The 14,130-nt window shown below is 42.6% G+C and overlaps 1 protein-coding gene across 18 annotated transcripts in view; it reads left to right on the top strand.

Annotated features, from left to right (window-relative positions):
* ERC1 (ELKS/RAB6-interacting/CAST family member 1) overlaps positions 1-14,130 on the top strand; it is a 546,952-nt gene that overhangs the window by 224,127 nt on the left and 308,695 nt on the right. For all 18 annotated transcript variants that reach the window (XR_012155892.1, XR_012155894.1, XM_073320595.1 and 15 more), the window contains one exon: positions 3,940-4,133. Coding sequence is in view for 16 of the 18 variants with exons in the window: in XM_073320595.1 (XP_073176696.1) it covers positions 3,940-4,133 (194 nt within the window). In the remaining 2 variants the exon portion in view is untranslated. The remainder of the gene's footprint in view (positions 1-3,939; positions 4,134-14,130) is intronic.

Here is a 14,130-nt window from a genome sequence, read left to right as displayed (position 1 = left end):
CGTAGGATTTTCTCCTGTTGATTGTTCCTGAAGTTAAAGCACTGGGGCTTCTTTTCAGTACTTTGCTATTTTCTTCACTGAGCTCTTTACAGTAGCCATAATGGAAATGAGCATACAGGAGCAGCTTGAGTGCAGCATATCCTGTGTCAGCTGAGTCATTGATAAGGCCTGGGAGGGAGAATGTACAGTGATCTATCCACCCAGAACAAAAGAAATATTTTTAGTTACTTTCAGTTTTTTATAATCTGGTCAGGGTTTTTTTCCTTCAAATTTGCTTGTGAATATGCTCCTCAGTGAAGATTATCTACATGCCATTTTAAAGCTATTTTTGACTCCTGTGTATGGGAGAAAATTTGTGGTAATTTTAGGAATTAGGAGAAAACGGTGTTTTCTATTGTTATCCTTGCATAACTCAGATAGCTATGTTCAAACTGCCCCTCTGTTCAACTTTTGTTCAAACTGCCCCTCCAAAACTCGCCATTGAACAGAGATGAAACATGGTTGATTTTAGTCCAAAAGCAATGTTCAAAAAAGTTTTATGTGTGAAAATGAGTCTATAAATGAAACTTTTTGCATTGTTTGTATTGTTTGCTATCGTACAGTTGTGATAATGTGAGTTAGATTGTGACAAATAGGCTATGAATTACACATTTAAAAAGGAGAAAGACTTGTGTTCTCATTAATACTTGATCATCCCTTTCTTTCAAGAATCTGAGTGCTTTATAACTCTGACTGTTATCCCGATTTTACCGATGAGAAAATCCAGACAAAGAAAGATTAAATTACTTTTCTCATCTTTCACAGCAAGTCAATGTCCATAATAGAATCCTTATGTTATTTCCAGTCTCTAAATCTGACTACCGAACCATGCTGCTTCTGGTACCCAGGCACAATGGAAGAGCTGCCTTAATGCCTTTATTACTGTGTTCCATTGTACACTGAAGATTAAATTAGTGGATTATACCTTAATTGTACACTTTTTCCTTCTTTGTATATTATGGGAATGTATTGTTTGTATTTGAATTTCCTTTTTCAGTGTAAAAAATGTGCTGTTGAAGGGTGCCCATAGTGTTAAATTGGGATTATATCCAATTTCTGCTCTTCTACATCTTTATGCACATTTGTGAAAAACCTAAATGCATTGGCTTTCTCTCTTGTATGATAACTGAATACAATAGGATTTAAGACATGGTGTCAACGTTCCTTCCCCACTCTGAACTCTAGGATACAGATGTGGGGACCTGCATGAAAGACCCCCTAAACTTATTCTTACCAGTTTAGGTTAAAACTTCCCCAAGGTAAAAACTTTTACCTTTTGTCCTTGGACCTTATGCTGCCACCACCAAGCGTGTTAAACAAAGAACAGGGAAAGAGCCCACTTGGAGATGTCTTCCCCCCAAAATATCCCCCCAAACCCTACACCCCCTTTCCTGGGGAAGGCTTGATAAAAATCCTCACCAATTTGCATAGGTGAGCACAGACCCAAACCCTTGGATCTTAAGAACAATGAAAAAGCAATCAGGTTCTTAAAAGAAGAATTTTAATTAAAGAAAAAGTAAAAGAATCACCTCTGTAAAATCAGGATGGTAAATACCTTACAGGTAATCAGATTCAAAACACAGAGAATCCCTCTAGGCAAAACATTAAGTTACAAAAAGACACAAAAACAGGAATATACATTCCATTCAGCACAGCTATTTTACCAGCCATTTAAACAAAACAGAAATCTAATGCATATCTAGCTAGATTACTTACTAAGTTCTAAGACTCCATTCCTTTTCTGTTCCCGGCAAAAGCATCACACAGACAGACAGACCCTTTGTTTCCCCTTCCCCCCCAGCTTTGAAAGTAACTTATCTCCTCATTGGTCATTTTGGTCAGTCGCCAGCGAGGTTATCCTAGCTTCTTAACCCTTTACAGGTGAAAGGGTTTTGCCTCTGGCCAGGAGGGATTTTATAGTTCTGTATACAGAAAGGTGGTTACCCTTCCCTTTATATTTGACACATGGTCATATAAAATTCATTTTCTGTGTAACCCACAAATTGGACCAAAGTCAGTCAGTAATTCAGAACCACAAACTGGTTTCCACTTTCCACAAGATCACATGCCATTTTCGTTGTGTGGTTGAGAGTATCTTGCATACCAACATCATTTGTTATGTGTCTTTACCTGTAATGAATATAGTGTATAGTGTAAACAGCCCTCTAATTCTATCAGAACCAGACACGCTGACTTGTTCCGTTTTCTAAAATGGAAAATGTACTTCCTTCTTCTGTCGGTAGGGTCTCTTGGGTGATTGTCAAGATGTTTTTATTAACACAGAATAATATTAAATAGGAGAGTCCTCCTGACAATAGATCTCCAGTAGCCGTTATAGCTTATTTGGGATTAGAGAGCTCAATAATCTGGCTAGCAGCCCAGTTTACATTTTTTCACATTTCCTGATTATCTGATTATGTATTTTGGATTACTTTAAAGGGTCTGGAGGAGCATTTGTTAAAACAAACATTTTGAGAGGTTGGGGATACAGCCATATTCAGTAGGGAAGAATTCAGGCTGTCTGTGGCAAAAAATCAGGCTTAACTCACTACTGTCTTATTTGTGATCTCTCCTAGGACGCATTGTTTATAGTACCTTTTATGTTTGTTCTATTAATGTATTTGCTCCTTTGGAAGCAGCAGATTCTAATACTGATATTTATATGCTGCTGTAGTTATAGCTTTGATTACATTTGAAAGTAGCTCTTGGACTCCCAGTATAGTGGGTTTAGGTTTGCCACACTTTGGGTCAAAATCATGGCACCTTGTAAATCTCCTTTCCACAGTAGTGCAAAGGGAATTGAAACATCAGCCATGTCATAGGTGTTAGTGTACTCTGGTAGTCTTGGCTGGCAGAGCAGCTTTTGGGAAACTCTGATCCACTGGAGCATGTTTGACCAGGCCTGAAACTGCTTTTACTTACATCAAGAACTAGTTTAGCCTCCGGGATCAAGGAGAAGTAGAAAGATCACATAAATGTCCTCTCCACCTACTTCCATCCAGATATGATGAAAACTGTTCTGTGTTAACTGGGTATTTAATCCTTGGTTTGTTAGTTTAAATTCCAGTATGTATATCCATTTCGCTTTATTTTTATCATGCTTGGGAACTGTTGGATTCAAATTCACTCTGTTAATACTCTAGTGACTTTTCAGTGGAACAAGGTTTAGTTCCAAATAAATTCATCGCACTGTTCCTGTACACAAAGCAGCGGAACTTTGCTGGGGTCACTTTGTCCTGAGCCTTCTCATTACAGTGTTTCTCTGTGCACTAAAGTGTGATTTCTAGGAGTCCTTGTACTTTCATCTCTCCACATCCTAAATATACTCTCAAGCACATTCCTTTTTTATGAGTAAGTATAATTCTATCCCTTGATTTCTCCCTCCCCCCCACATCATTATCCCATTAACCTGCACTGTTTTTGTTCCTCATGAGGAGATCAGCTTCAGTTTTTATTTTTAAAGAGCATAGTTAATGCTGCTAACAGGTGGTGATGGGTGCACTGGAGTGTTATGGGTCAGATGCAGATTAGACTTCTGTTTGTCTAGATAGATAGGATAGACTTGTGTTGGGGTGCTGAAAAGATGAGACTAAATAAGCATATTTGGAAAAAATAATTTTTGAAATTATTTATTTTATTTCTGAGCTTCCAGCATGGTGCAAATTGAATGTCAAAGCTCTCTTTAAAAACCCGTACAAAACATCTATTTCATTATTCATCTCCTATTAGCTATCCCACTGATGCAGTGTAACTTACAGGAACTTGGTGCCCATGATGATTTCCATTTTAATGGATGCATTTATCATTTAGAAGTAGCTATTTGGGTACTTTGTGCCCTGCAATGATTGTGGATATATTATACATGTGTGAGAGATGGTTCTTGAACTGATTTCTTTGCAGGCTCATGAAGCTACACTGGAGGCCAAGGCCAGCCCAGAGCTGAATGACCGATTCCAGCAGCTGGAGCGAGAGGTGGCACTGTACCAGGAAGAAACCAGTAAGGCTCAAGCTGAAGTGGATCGTCTTCTGGAAATCCTGAAGGAGATGGAAAATGAGAAGAATGATAAAGATAAAAAGATAGCAGAACTTGAGAGGTGAGAGGGATATATGGGTGAAAGGGAGAATTGGGGCTGAAGGAAGTGGAAATTGATTATTCAATTTCTTCTTTTCTCAGTAATCCTTAAATGCCTGTGTTGGGAAAATCTGCTCTGGGTTTTGCTTCTTTGGTCCTTGACCTCAGTTTCTTAAACAAGTTTAAAGATGCCTGGCTGCAGTTCTCTGACTGGATGTTCAGAAAGTAGAGCTGATGCATCTGAACTATAAGGGAAAAGGAGATGGGAGGAAAAGTTGCTGAAATCGTTGTGGAAGAGAAATAAATGAAGTTTATGCTTCTGGTTAATAAACTGTTGAAATATGGCTGACCTCCAGCCCAGACTGGGCAAATAGACTTGTAGGGCCTGGAATGCTAATTGTTGCTGCAAGTCCATTTGACAGATGCTGTGGAATTCCATGTACTCATAGAAACAGAGGTGAACTTCAGTTTACATGAAGCAGAGGGAACATTTGCTTTTGTCCAAACCATACTTAACTCCAGTACTTTTTTTCTCAATGATTTCTCTCTCTCTACATTGGTGCCATGGTGCTTTATTTTTCTAAATCCTGTTCATTTTCTGGTTGAGGAATTATGTCGTACGGTGATGCCACTGGCCTTTAGGATCAGAATCACTAGCAATAGATTTCATAGAAGGCATGGAAACAGCTTCTGTCTCCTTAATGTAGTCTCTTCTCTCCCTCAGCAAAATGTCAGGATGGATACTCTTGAGGGAATTCTGCGCCACTGTGCATGTGCAGAATTTGTGTTCCCCACAGATTTCTTTGCTTCCCCACAGAAAAATGACTTTCTGACAGGGAAGGAAAGGGAAGCCACAAGAGCAATCATGTGACCCTCCCCAGCAGCATGTTTCAGGTGCCCAGGGCAGCTGGCAGAGAGGTAAATCATTGTGGGGCAGGAGGCAGGACTGGGCAAGACCCAGCTGGTGGCTCCTATGCTGCGCTGGGATCAGAGCTGGGCTGGGGAGGATGGGACTTCTTCTTTTCCTGAACGGCATCTGGGGCCAGGTCAGACCCACCCCCAGATTTCTCCCCCGGCTGCAGGAAGCTCTGCAAACTCCCCCATCCCCTGCTTCCTGCACCGGTTGCTCCTCAGGTGCAGGGGGATGGATCCCTCTACAGGAAGCTGTTCCCCCATCTGCCCAACCACTATGCATCCTGACTCCCTCAAACTCAGATTCTCCCACCGAGCCTCACCCTCCACACTCAGAACCCACCCCTACCCCCCGAGCCACACTCCCCCTGCACTTGGACCACTGTGGTGAGTCACGTGCATCCAGATCCCCACCCCACTGAGCCCTAAACAGTTGAACCTGGATCCCCACCCCACTGAGCCCCACTCTCCCAACATCTGGACCTCCCATTGAGCCCCCCCCACACACTCAGCCCTCCCCCACCGCCCTGGCTGAGCTGTATTCTTCCACACCCAGACCCGCCCCCCCCCCCGAGCCTCAACCACCTTCACCTGGACCCCCCTGCAGAGTACGATTACACCCAGAACCCACAACAAGCCGCTGTGCGTCCAGATCCTCCACTGAGCTGCCCGCAGCCAGATTGCCACACACAGAATCCTCTCAAACCACACCTGGATTCCCCCACATTAAGCCCCTCCACACTTGGATCCTGCCTTGCTGAGCCTGCCTGCCCACACCTGGTGCACCTGGCATGGAGGGAAAGGGCCCTGGGATATTTCTAGAGCAGGCCCAGTGCTTGCACTGTGTTAGGGTTGGGTGCAGCCTCACCACTGAGTTCATGTCCCAGTGGGGAGCTGGTCAGTGATCTCCCACCTCTGTGCAGACAGTGGCTTATGCTCCTCAGTGCCATGCTGGAGCCTCCACATTTATTTGACAAATAAAATTTGCAGAATTTTAATTTTTTTGGTGCAGAATTTTAAATATTTTGGCACAGAATGCCCTCAGGAGTAGATGTAAGATAAGTAGGCACAGCAATGTGTTACTTTCTGACTTTCGATTTTGTAATGTGCCAAGCACCTTTTGGGGCTTTTTAAGCTCTAGTATTGAAAATAACATATATTTTGTGTTTGCTTTGATATTCGCTTTTAAAAACAATTAGCCCGGGGCAACTAAATGGAAATTCTTATTTTTCACAAATGCCATGTGGCATGTTAAACACTTTTTTTTTTATACTAGAGTGGCTTCTTTACGTTATCCCATCAGGATTTAACTGCATTGCATTCAGTGTCAGGAAAACTATACAAGTTGAGGAAGAGACCTGAGCAGAACTTTCATTTGTACCATCGCTAATGCCGCGACTGACAGGCCTTTCTAGATCTTCTTCATAGAATCATAGAATATCAGGGTTGGAAGGGACCTCAGGAGGTCATCTAGTCCAACCCCCTGCTCAAAGCAGGACCAGTCCCCAACTAAATCATCCCAGCCAGGGCTTTGTCAAGCCTGACCTTAAAAATATCTAAGGAAGGAGATTCCACCACCTCCCTAGGTAACGCATTCCAGTGTTTCACCACCCTCCTAGTGAAAAAGTTTTTACTAATATCCAACCTAAACCTCCCCCACTGCGACTTGAGACCATGACTCCTTGTTCTGTCATCTGCTACCACTGAGAACAGTCTAGATCCATCCTCTTTGGAACCCCCTTTCAGGTAATTGAAAGCGGCTATCAAATCCCCCCCCATTCTTCTCTTCCTCAGACTAAACAATCCCAGTTCCCTCAGCCTCTCCTCATAAGTCATGTGTTCCAGTCCCCTAATCATTTTTGTTGCCCTCCGCTGGACTCTTTCCAATTTTTCCACATCCTTCTTGTAGTGTGGGGCCCAAAACTGGACACAGTACTCCAGATGTGGCCTCACCAATGCCAAATAGAGGGGAACGATCACTTCCCTCGATCTGCTGGCAATGCCCCTACCTATACATCACAAAATGACATTGGCCTTCTTGGCAACAAGGGCACACTGTTGACTCATATCCAGCTTCTATTCCACTGTAACCCCTAGGTCCTTTTCTGCAGAACTGCTGCCTAGCCATTCGGTCCCTAGTCTGTAGCGGTGCATGGGATTCTTCCGTCCTAAGTGCAGGACTCTGCACTTGTCCTTGTTGAACCTCATCAGATTTCTTTTGGCCCAATCCTCTAATTTGCCTAGGACCCTCTGTATCCTATCCCTACCCTCCAGCGTATCTATCTCTCCTCCCAGTTTAGTGCCATCTCCAAACTTGGTGAGGGTGCAATCCACACCATCGTCCAGATCATTTAAGAAGATATTGAGCAAATATCTTCTTGCTGGTGTTACTGTTATATGGGCTGGATGTTTTAGGGATGAACTCAAATTGTAGGATCTTCTGAAGGGCCTTGCACAACTTTGTATGGGTCTGTGCTGGTGGTAGGTCCATTCACCACTCCAGCTTCTGCTTTCTTTGTGTACTAGAGCTCATTACCCTGAATGTGCACATACATTTTATCCTCTTCTATGTCTGCCTCTATTCTGTGCACTCATGTTTTCGTCTTACAGTCTCCCCTTCTGTTATGGAGAAATGACTTGCATAAAAATTCCTCTGAATTCAATGGCAAAAACCTCAGCTATTGATTATATTATTCTGAAACTACGGAACTGGATGACTGTGCCAGCCCAGATCTTTGGGTGGCATTCATTCTTGTTCTACTGAAAATGAGTATTGAAGCAGTTTTACAGTCTTGTCAGTTACCTTTGGCTTCCACCTTTTCCCCTAAATAGCAGCCTGAAATTTATTTTTCTAGGAGTGAAGTTTTGTTTTTATTTTTTCCATAGGATCTTCTCTTTTACAAATCCAGAATTTTCTGTATCTGGGACGGCAGTTTGAGCAGATTAAATTGAGTAAATGCAGCCCCTTTTGGTCTGTTTTCCTTCCTTCCCAAATTATACAACCCTAGAGCTCTGTGACATACAATGTATTCAACAGGACATTTGGGCTGTAGGTCTAGAAACTAGGTCAATTGTGTGTGTGTTTATTGCTTAGACTCTTTTTTCCATGCACAAGAGTGATCTACTGTTAAAATCATTAGCCTTCGTTTGGGAAAGACTTTGGAAATATGCACCTTTCCTTGTAACCTGATCCCCAAAAGAGACAGAGAAATAAGAAAGAAAACTGCATCATGTCTGTTTTTCAGCACTAGTTCTGAAGATTTATGATATGTTGTATTACAGGAGCACATAGGGTACGTCTACACTGCAATTAGACACCTCGACTGGCCTGTGCCAGCTGACTTGGGCTCATGTGGTTTGGCCTATGGGGCTCTTTAATTGCTGTGTAGATGTTCAGGCTGCAGCCTGAGCTCTGGGACCCACTCACCTTGCAGGATCCTAGTGCCTGGGCTCCAGCCTGAGCCCATTCATCTTCACTGCAATTAAACATCCCTGCAAGCCCATGTCAGCTGGCATGGGCCAGCCGCAGCTTTTTAATTGCAGTGTAGACATATCCTTAGAAACCACAATCAGGATCAGGACTTCATTGTGCTAAGCAACATACAAATACGCAGACATGGCCTCTGGCCCAAGGAGCTTACAGTTTAAGACAAATATGAGAAATGGGACAAACCCTTGTTTCTGTTACAGTCTATTGCTGTAACAATCGTTCTCCAGCTCTTAAATAGCTGGAGAACTACTTTATAAACGTCATTCCAAAGAGCTGCAAAATAATTATGGCATGATTTTGTGCTGCAGTGTTTGTTTCCTGCTGTCTTATACTCTTAAGTTAAAGTCTTCCCATATTGCTGCAAATGTAATATCAGAATGTTTGGAGATGACTCCATGATGATGATTTGGAATCCTGTGACTGATGAACGCTATCTACACTCCTCTCTGTTCCCTCTTTGCTCCTGTAGAGGGAAAAGTTGCTTCTTCTGTATTTATCTTGCCCTCCTTTTTGGTTGCTGGATGAAATGGTATAAGGTCATCATCCACCTTCTTATTCCTGGTGGTCTTGAAGGATGGGAAGATTGGTGTCAGTGGTCCTCTACAATGACTCAAGTATGTCAATAAAGGAAAGAGCACTCTTATGGTCAACACTTGAAGTATTCTGTCTAGGACCATGTAAATCAAGAGGAAATCAAATCAGACTCGTGTATTCTGAGAACTGTATATGGGGCCCAGAGAGTCTTATGGCTCTAGAGACACAAGCTGAATGTAATTGATCTGATCGGTTATCAAATTATCAATTATTGTGAGCAGATTTTTCCGATGGATCTATAATTTAACTAATTTTTCTACAGCATGAAAAGAGTCGTAAGACTTTAGAACCTTATAATGAGGTTTTCTTCTTTGAGTGCTAGTTCTTACGTATATTCTGCTGCGGGTATTCATGCATTCTTCTTAGAGCAGTGCTCCGCTGTAGGTGTATTTGCACCCACTGCACCTTTAACTGGAGATTTTAGATAGCAGTGTCTGTTTGGCCCGGGCATACACCTCCTTCCCTCTTCTCCCTCCCCCCCGTGGTCTGCCTCAAGGCTATCTAGCACTGCGCGCGTGAACTTCCCTCAGTTTTTCTCGACCACCTTTGGCCTTGAACAGAACGAGCAGTCTCATCGTTCTTTGATAGTGTTAGTAGTGATAGTATCCTACTCTGTTATCAGTTTTCACAGCTTCCTCACCCACACAGGGTAAGGGTTCACTCTGCAAGGTCAGAAGGGGCCTCACTATCATTACTCCAAGAGGTGCCCCTTCTTGATGTTTGCGGGACAGCTATGTCGCGTTCCATCCACACATGCTTGAGACATTATGCTTTGGTCCAAGACTTCTTTGCTGACACATTTTTTGGGACAGAGGTTTTACAAACAAAACCACCTACATCCTTTCACCCTCCTCTCTGAGTACTGCTTGTCAGTCACCCACAGTGGAATACACAGGGACCAGCACTCGAACAACAAAGGGAAATTACTTACTTTTGCAACTGGAGTTCAAGATGTGTAGGTCCTTATCTGTATTCCAGTACCCGCCCTCCTTCCCCTATGCTTCAGTTATTGGCAAAATTCTCAGTAGAGATGGAACCAAAGAGGCAGTCTGTCTGCGTCGCCCTACCCCTCTCATTATACAGCACCAGGAGAGCAGGGGTGCACATGCAGCCCAACAGATTCTACTTGCAAGAATTCTCTGGTCTCAGGCATGTGGAACACATTCATGCCCACAGTGTAATACTCTTAGTTACTTAACTTTGAACCCAGTTACAAAGTTAAGTAACTTCCCTTCCTACAGCCTCATGTCAGTATGTCGCATGCTATTTGATTAGTGGTTTGTTGCCTCCCAGATAAGAGCAGCCTTTTCTCTTGTACCTCAACTGTTCTCACCTTCTCCCTCTCACCACAAAATTCTTCTTTGAAACTTTTCTTCCTCTGCCCTGAGTTTTCAGATAAGAGCAGAAGTAGTATCTGCTAAATGTATAGGTTGTTCTTGTTTTTGTCTTCCATGCTTGTTTGTGAAATGGTCTTGCACACTTAACTGATATCCATGTCACTGTCCGGTTTCTGTAGATTAGTGCTTGGTGCTTTAAAGCAGCCATTCCCAAACCGTGGTTCGCTGAGAATGGGCTGGTCAGATGTTGGCTTCTTCTGCTACTTTTACCGTTGTTCAAGCTCCTCAATGCAAAGAATAGCTTTATTGCCTGTTTGAAAAAAAAAAAAGACAAACTAGTTGTCTTTGCTAGAAGCTGCTGCTCCATGGAGGTGGAGAAGAAACAAGTTTCATTCAGAGAACAAAACTATTAGTGCAGATGAGAACTTATAGCAATAAAGGATTGTCAGGAGCCCTGCAACACGTAGGGGGGTTTGTGTGGGACTTCCTGGGAACTTGTCGTATAAGTCTACTTTTACCTGCTGGGGTGGAGTGTTATGGCTAGCTGGCTGCTGCTGTTGAGGTTTGCTGTGATTATGCTTTCTTTGGATTAAAGAGGAACTAGTCTAGTTATGTCAAGTTCAACTCTAACCATTTGCATTCAAGTCATGTTGCAGTGGCTACAGACACAGTCTAAGGTTTGCTTCTATTCCTTAAGACTTAAACATAGCAAAACCTATTGCTTTTTATCCTTATTTTCTGCTCCTTTCCTTCCTCCACTTTTGGCCCAAACCTCTGTCGTACATACTGTCTCTACTAACTAAAACTCCAGTACTGGAAGCTGTCTCAGCAACTGCCTTGATAGAGGTCTGTATTGTCTCAAGCTTGAGTCTTCTCGTGACTATCATCCTTCAAGAAACAGGCAGAATTAAAGTAGAAGCGAAAAAAAATTAAGGACGATATTGAGCATCAAAGTAATTGGAATGATTAAAATGTTTACACTACATCATTATGCTCACTTCTCAGTATCCATCCTCTGTCAAAGACAGGAAATATTAATAGCTATTCCCTTCCTGTCATGCATGCCAGCCTAAGCATAGTAGGTAGGTCCTCTTGGATAGCCAAAAGAAAGAGGTATAGTTGCCACCCCTTCAGTATTGCCACACACACACACACAGAGTCAGATTAATATCAGTCTGGTTCAGTGTTTCAGTGAAAACTGAGAAATTGTTCAGTGACCACATCTCTGGTAGTTTTCAGAGTAACAGCCGTGTTAGTCTGTATTCGCAAAAAGAAAAGGAGTACTTGTGGCACCTTAGAGACTGACCAATTTATTTGAGCATGAGCTTTCGTGAGCTACAGCTCACTTCATGAAGTGAGCTGTAGCTCACGAAAAAGCTCATGCTCAAATAAATTGGTCAGTCTCTAAGGTGCCACAAGTACTGAGCTGTAGCTCACGAAAGCTCATGCTCAAATAAATTGGTCAGTCTCTAAGGTGCCACAAGTACTCCATCTCTGGTAGTCTTATTCTTCCATAAAGTAATTTGAATTTCCTGAGATGCTTCATTCAGCCATTTGGATATTTCACTTCAGTACCAGGTTTGATGAGATTTCTGCAGATGGATTCTTCAAATGTATTCTGCATGGAGTTGGGAGGTTACTTTTGTAGCTACCATCAGGAACTGCATTCAGTGCTGAGGGAGCAGAAGGGTGAAGGGAAATTAAATCTCGATTGAATAAATAATCCTAGACTCTGCTAAAAAAAAAAAAGTGTCTACCATAGTGAATGAGTTCTCTCAAGATTTATGCCTTACTGTAAAAAATCTTGAATCGTTCCAGTTTCCCAGCAAATACACACACCTGTTCTCATTAATACTTTCACCATCATTTCGGGGAGTGGGTGATGAGGTGTGCATCTATAATATAATAATTCCATATATACATAATAGGTAACACTAAGTGCACTCAATATATATTACTTTTTAGAGAGGTAGGAGTACACATACACACCTCTCCAGTTAAAAAAAAAAAAAAAGTGTGTGCTGAAGGTATATAGTGTAACCTATTATATGAATATATAAGATGTACATGATATCTATATATATAATGCATATGGAAGCAATGATTGCAACTGCATATTTAAGGCTGAGTTGAGTTTTGCACTTTCACTATGTAGGAAAAACAATGTGTCCTCTCTCCTACTGAGGATGTAGTAGGCCACCATTTCTCCTAAAGGTAGTGTGGATTCACTTCCATTGGGAATAATGGAGGTCATTGTCCCTCTTTGTTAAGGGCAGCCTGTGTGGTGGGTCCTATTGAGAAAATGGGAGATGATGGCCATTTTGAAAGAGTTGTGGCTATATTGGTCCAGGATATTAGAAAGACAAGGTGGGTGAAGATATATTTTTTATTGGACCAACTTCTGTTGGTGAAAGAGACAAGCTTTCGAGGTACACAGACCTGAAGAAGAGCTCGGTGTAGCTCAAAAGCTTTTCTTTTTCACCAACTGAAGTTGGTCCAATAAAAGAGATTACCTCACCAACCTTGTATATCATTTTGAAAGAGAACAGTTTGTGATGAATTTCTCTCAAGATTATTTAAGGTGCCATTCCCTGCTGAAAGAGAAACTTAATTTTGAAGAATAACTGCAAAAAACTACCCTTAACCCTAAATATTTCTTTTCAGATATACCCATTACACAAAGTTTATTTAACATGGGTAGGAGTAGCAATACAGGGTGATCAAGGGGAGATGGTAAAATATGGAAAATGGGATTGAAGGGAAGATTGGTTTGTGGGTGTACAGGAGTGGGAAGGGCAGAAGGGGTGGGGATTTGTGGTGTGTTTTTGGAGGACAGGAGGGAAAGAAAAAAAACTGAATTGTATGTTCTAGCTCCTTAATACTGTTCCAGAGTGGTGTAAAGCAGATAGAGCTTACTGGTAAATCAGGCCCTAAAAGTTCATTTTTTAAATGGTTTTAGTTTGGTAGTACATATTTTTCTTCGAGTGCTTGCTCACGTTGATTCCATGTTAGGTGTGTGCGTGTCCACATGCACGGCTGCCGGAAATTTTTCCCTTAGTGGTATCGGTAGGACCAACTCTGGCATGCCCTGGAGACCCGCACTCATGCACTGGTATATGGGGCGCCACCAGCCCTACACCCTGTCAGTTCCTTTTTACCGCCCAAGACAGTTGCTTGAACGTCTCTTGCAATTTCAAGCTCCCTTGTGGCTTTATCTGTGGACTTTCCTGGACTTTTCTGTGTACAGTTTTTAGTGTTAGTAGTAATTGTGTTAGTTAGATAGAGGTCCCATCTGGGATGCCCAGGCCAGTGAGCAACCCGCATACAAGCTGCTTAAAGTGCCTCAGGGAAGCTCACATCAAGGAAAAGTACAGGATCTGCAAGGGCTTCAGGCCATGCACTCTTAAGGACAGGGATATTCATTTGAAGGCCCTGTTATTGGAAGCTACCCTTTGTCCGGGTTCGGAGCCGTGCTGCTCTGACTCGTCAGCCTCAGTGCGCAGTGCTCCACTGGCATCAGGCTCTTCCCAACACTGTTCCTCTTCCCCGTACCGAAAAAGAGGCACAAAAAACAGTGCAGCGACAGGGGGCACTCCCTAGCACCACTGAGAGACATGTGGGGATTTCCTAATGAAGCACGACCTGTGCCAGGCTGCTCACCTTCCCCAGAGTTGCAGTTGGCAGCA

This window comes from Lepidochelys kempii, chromosome 1 (genome assembly GCF_965140265.1).
Source record: "Lepidochelys kempii isolate rLepKem1 chromosome 1, rLepKem1.hap2, whole genome shotgun sequence".
Taxonomy (NCBI): Eukaryota; Metazoa; Chordata; order Testudines; family Cheloniidae; genus Lepidochelys; species Lepidochelys kempii.
This window is presented reverse-complemented; position numbering and strand designations above follow the sequence as displayed.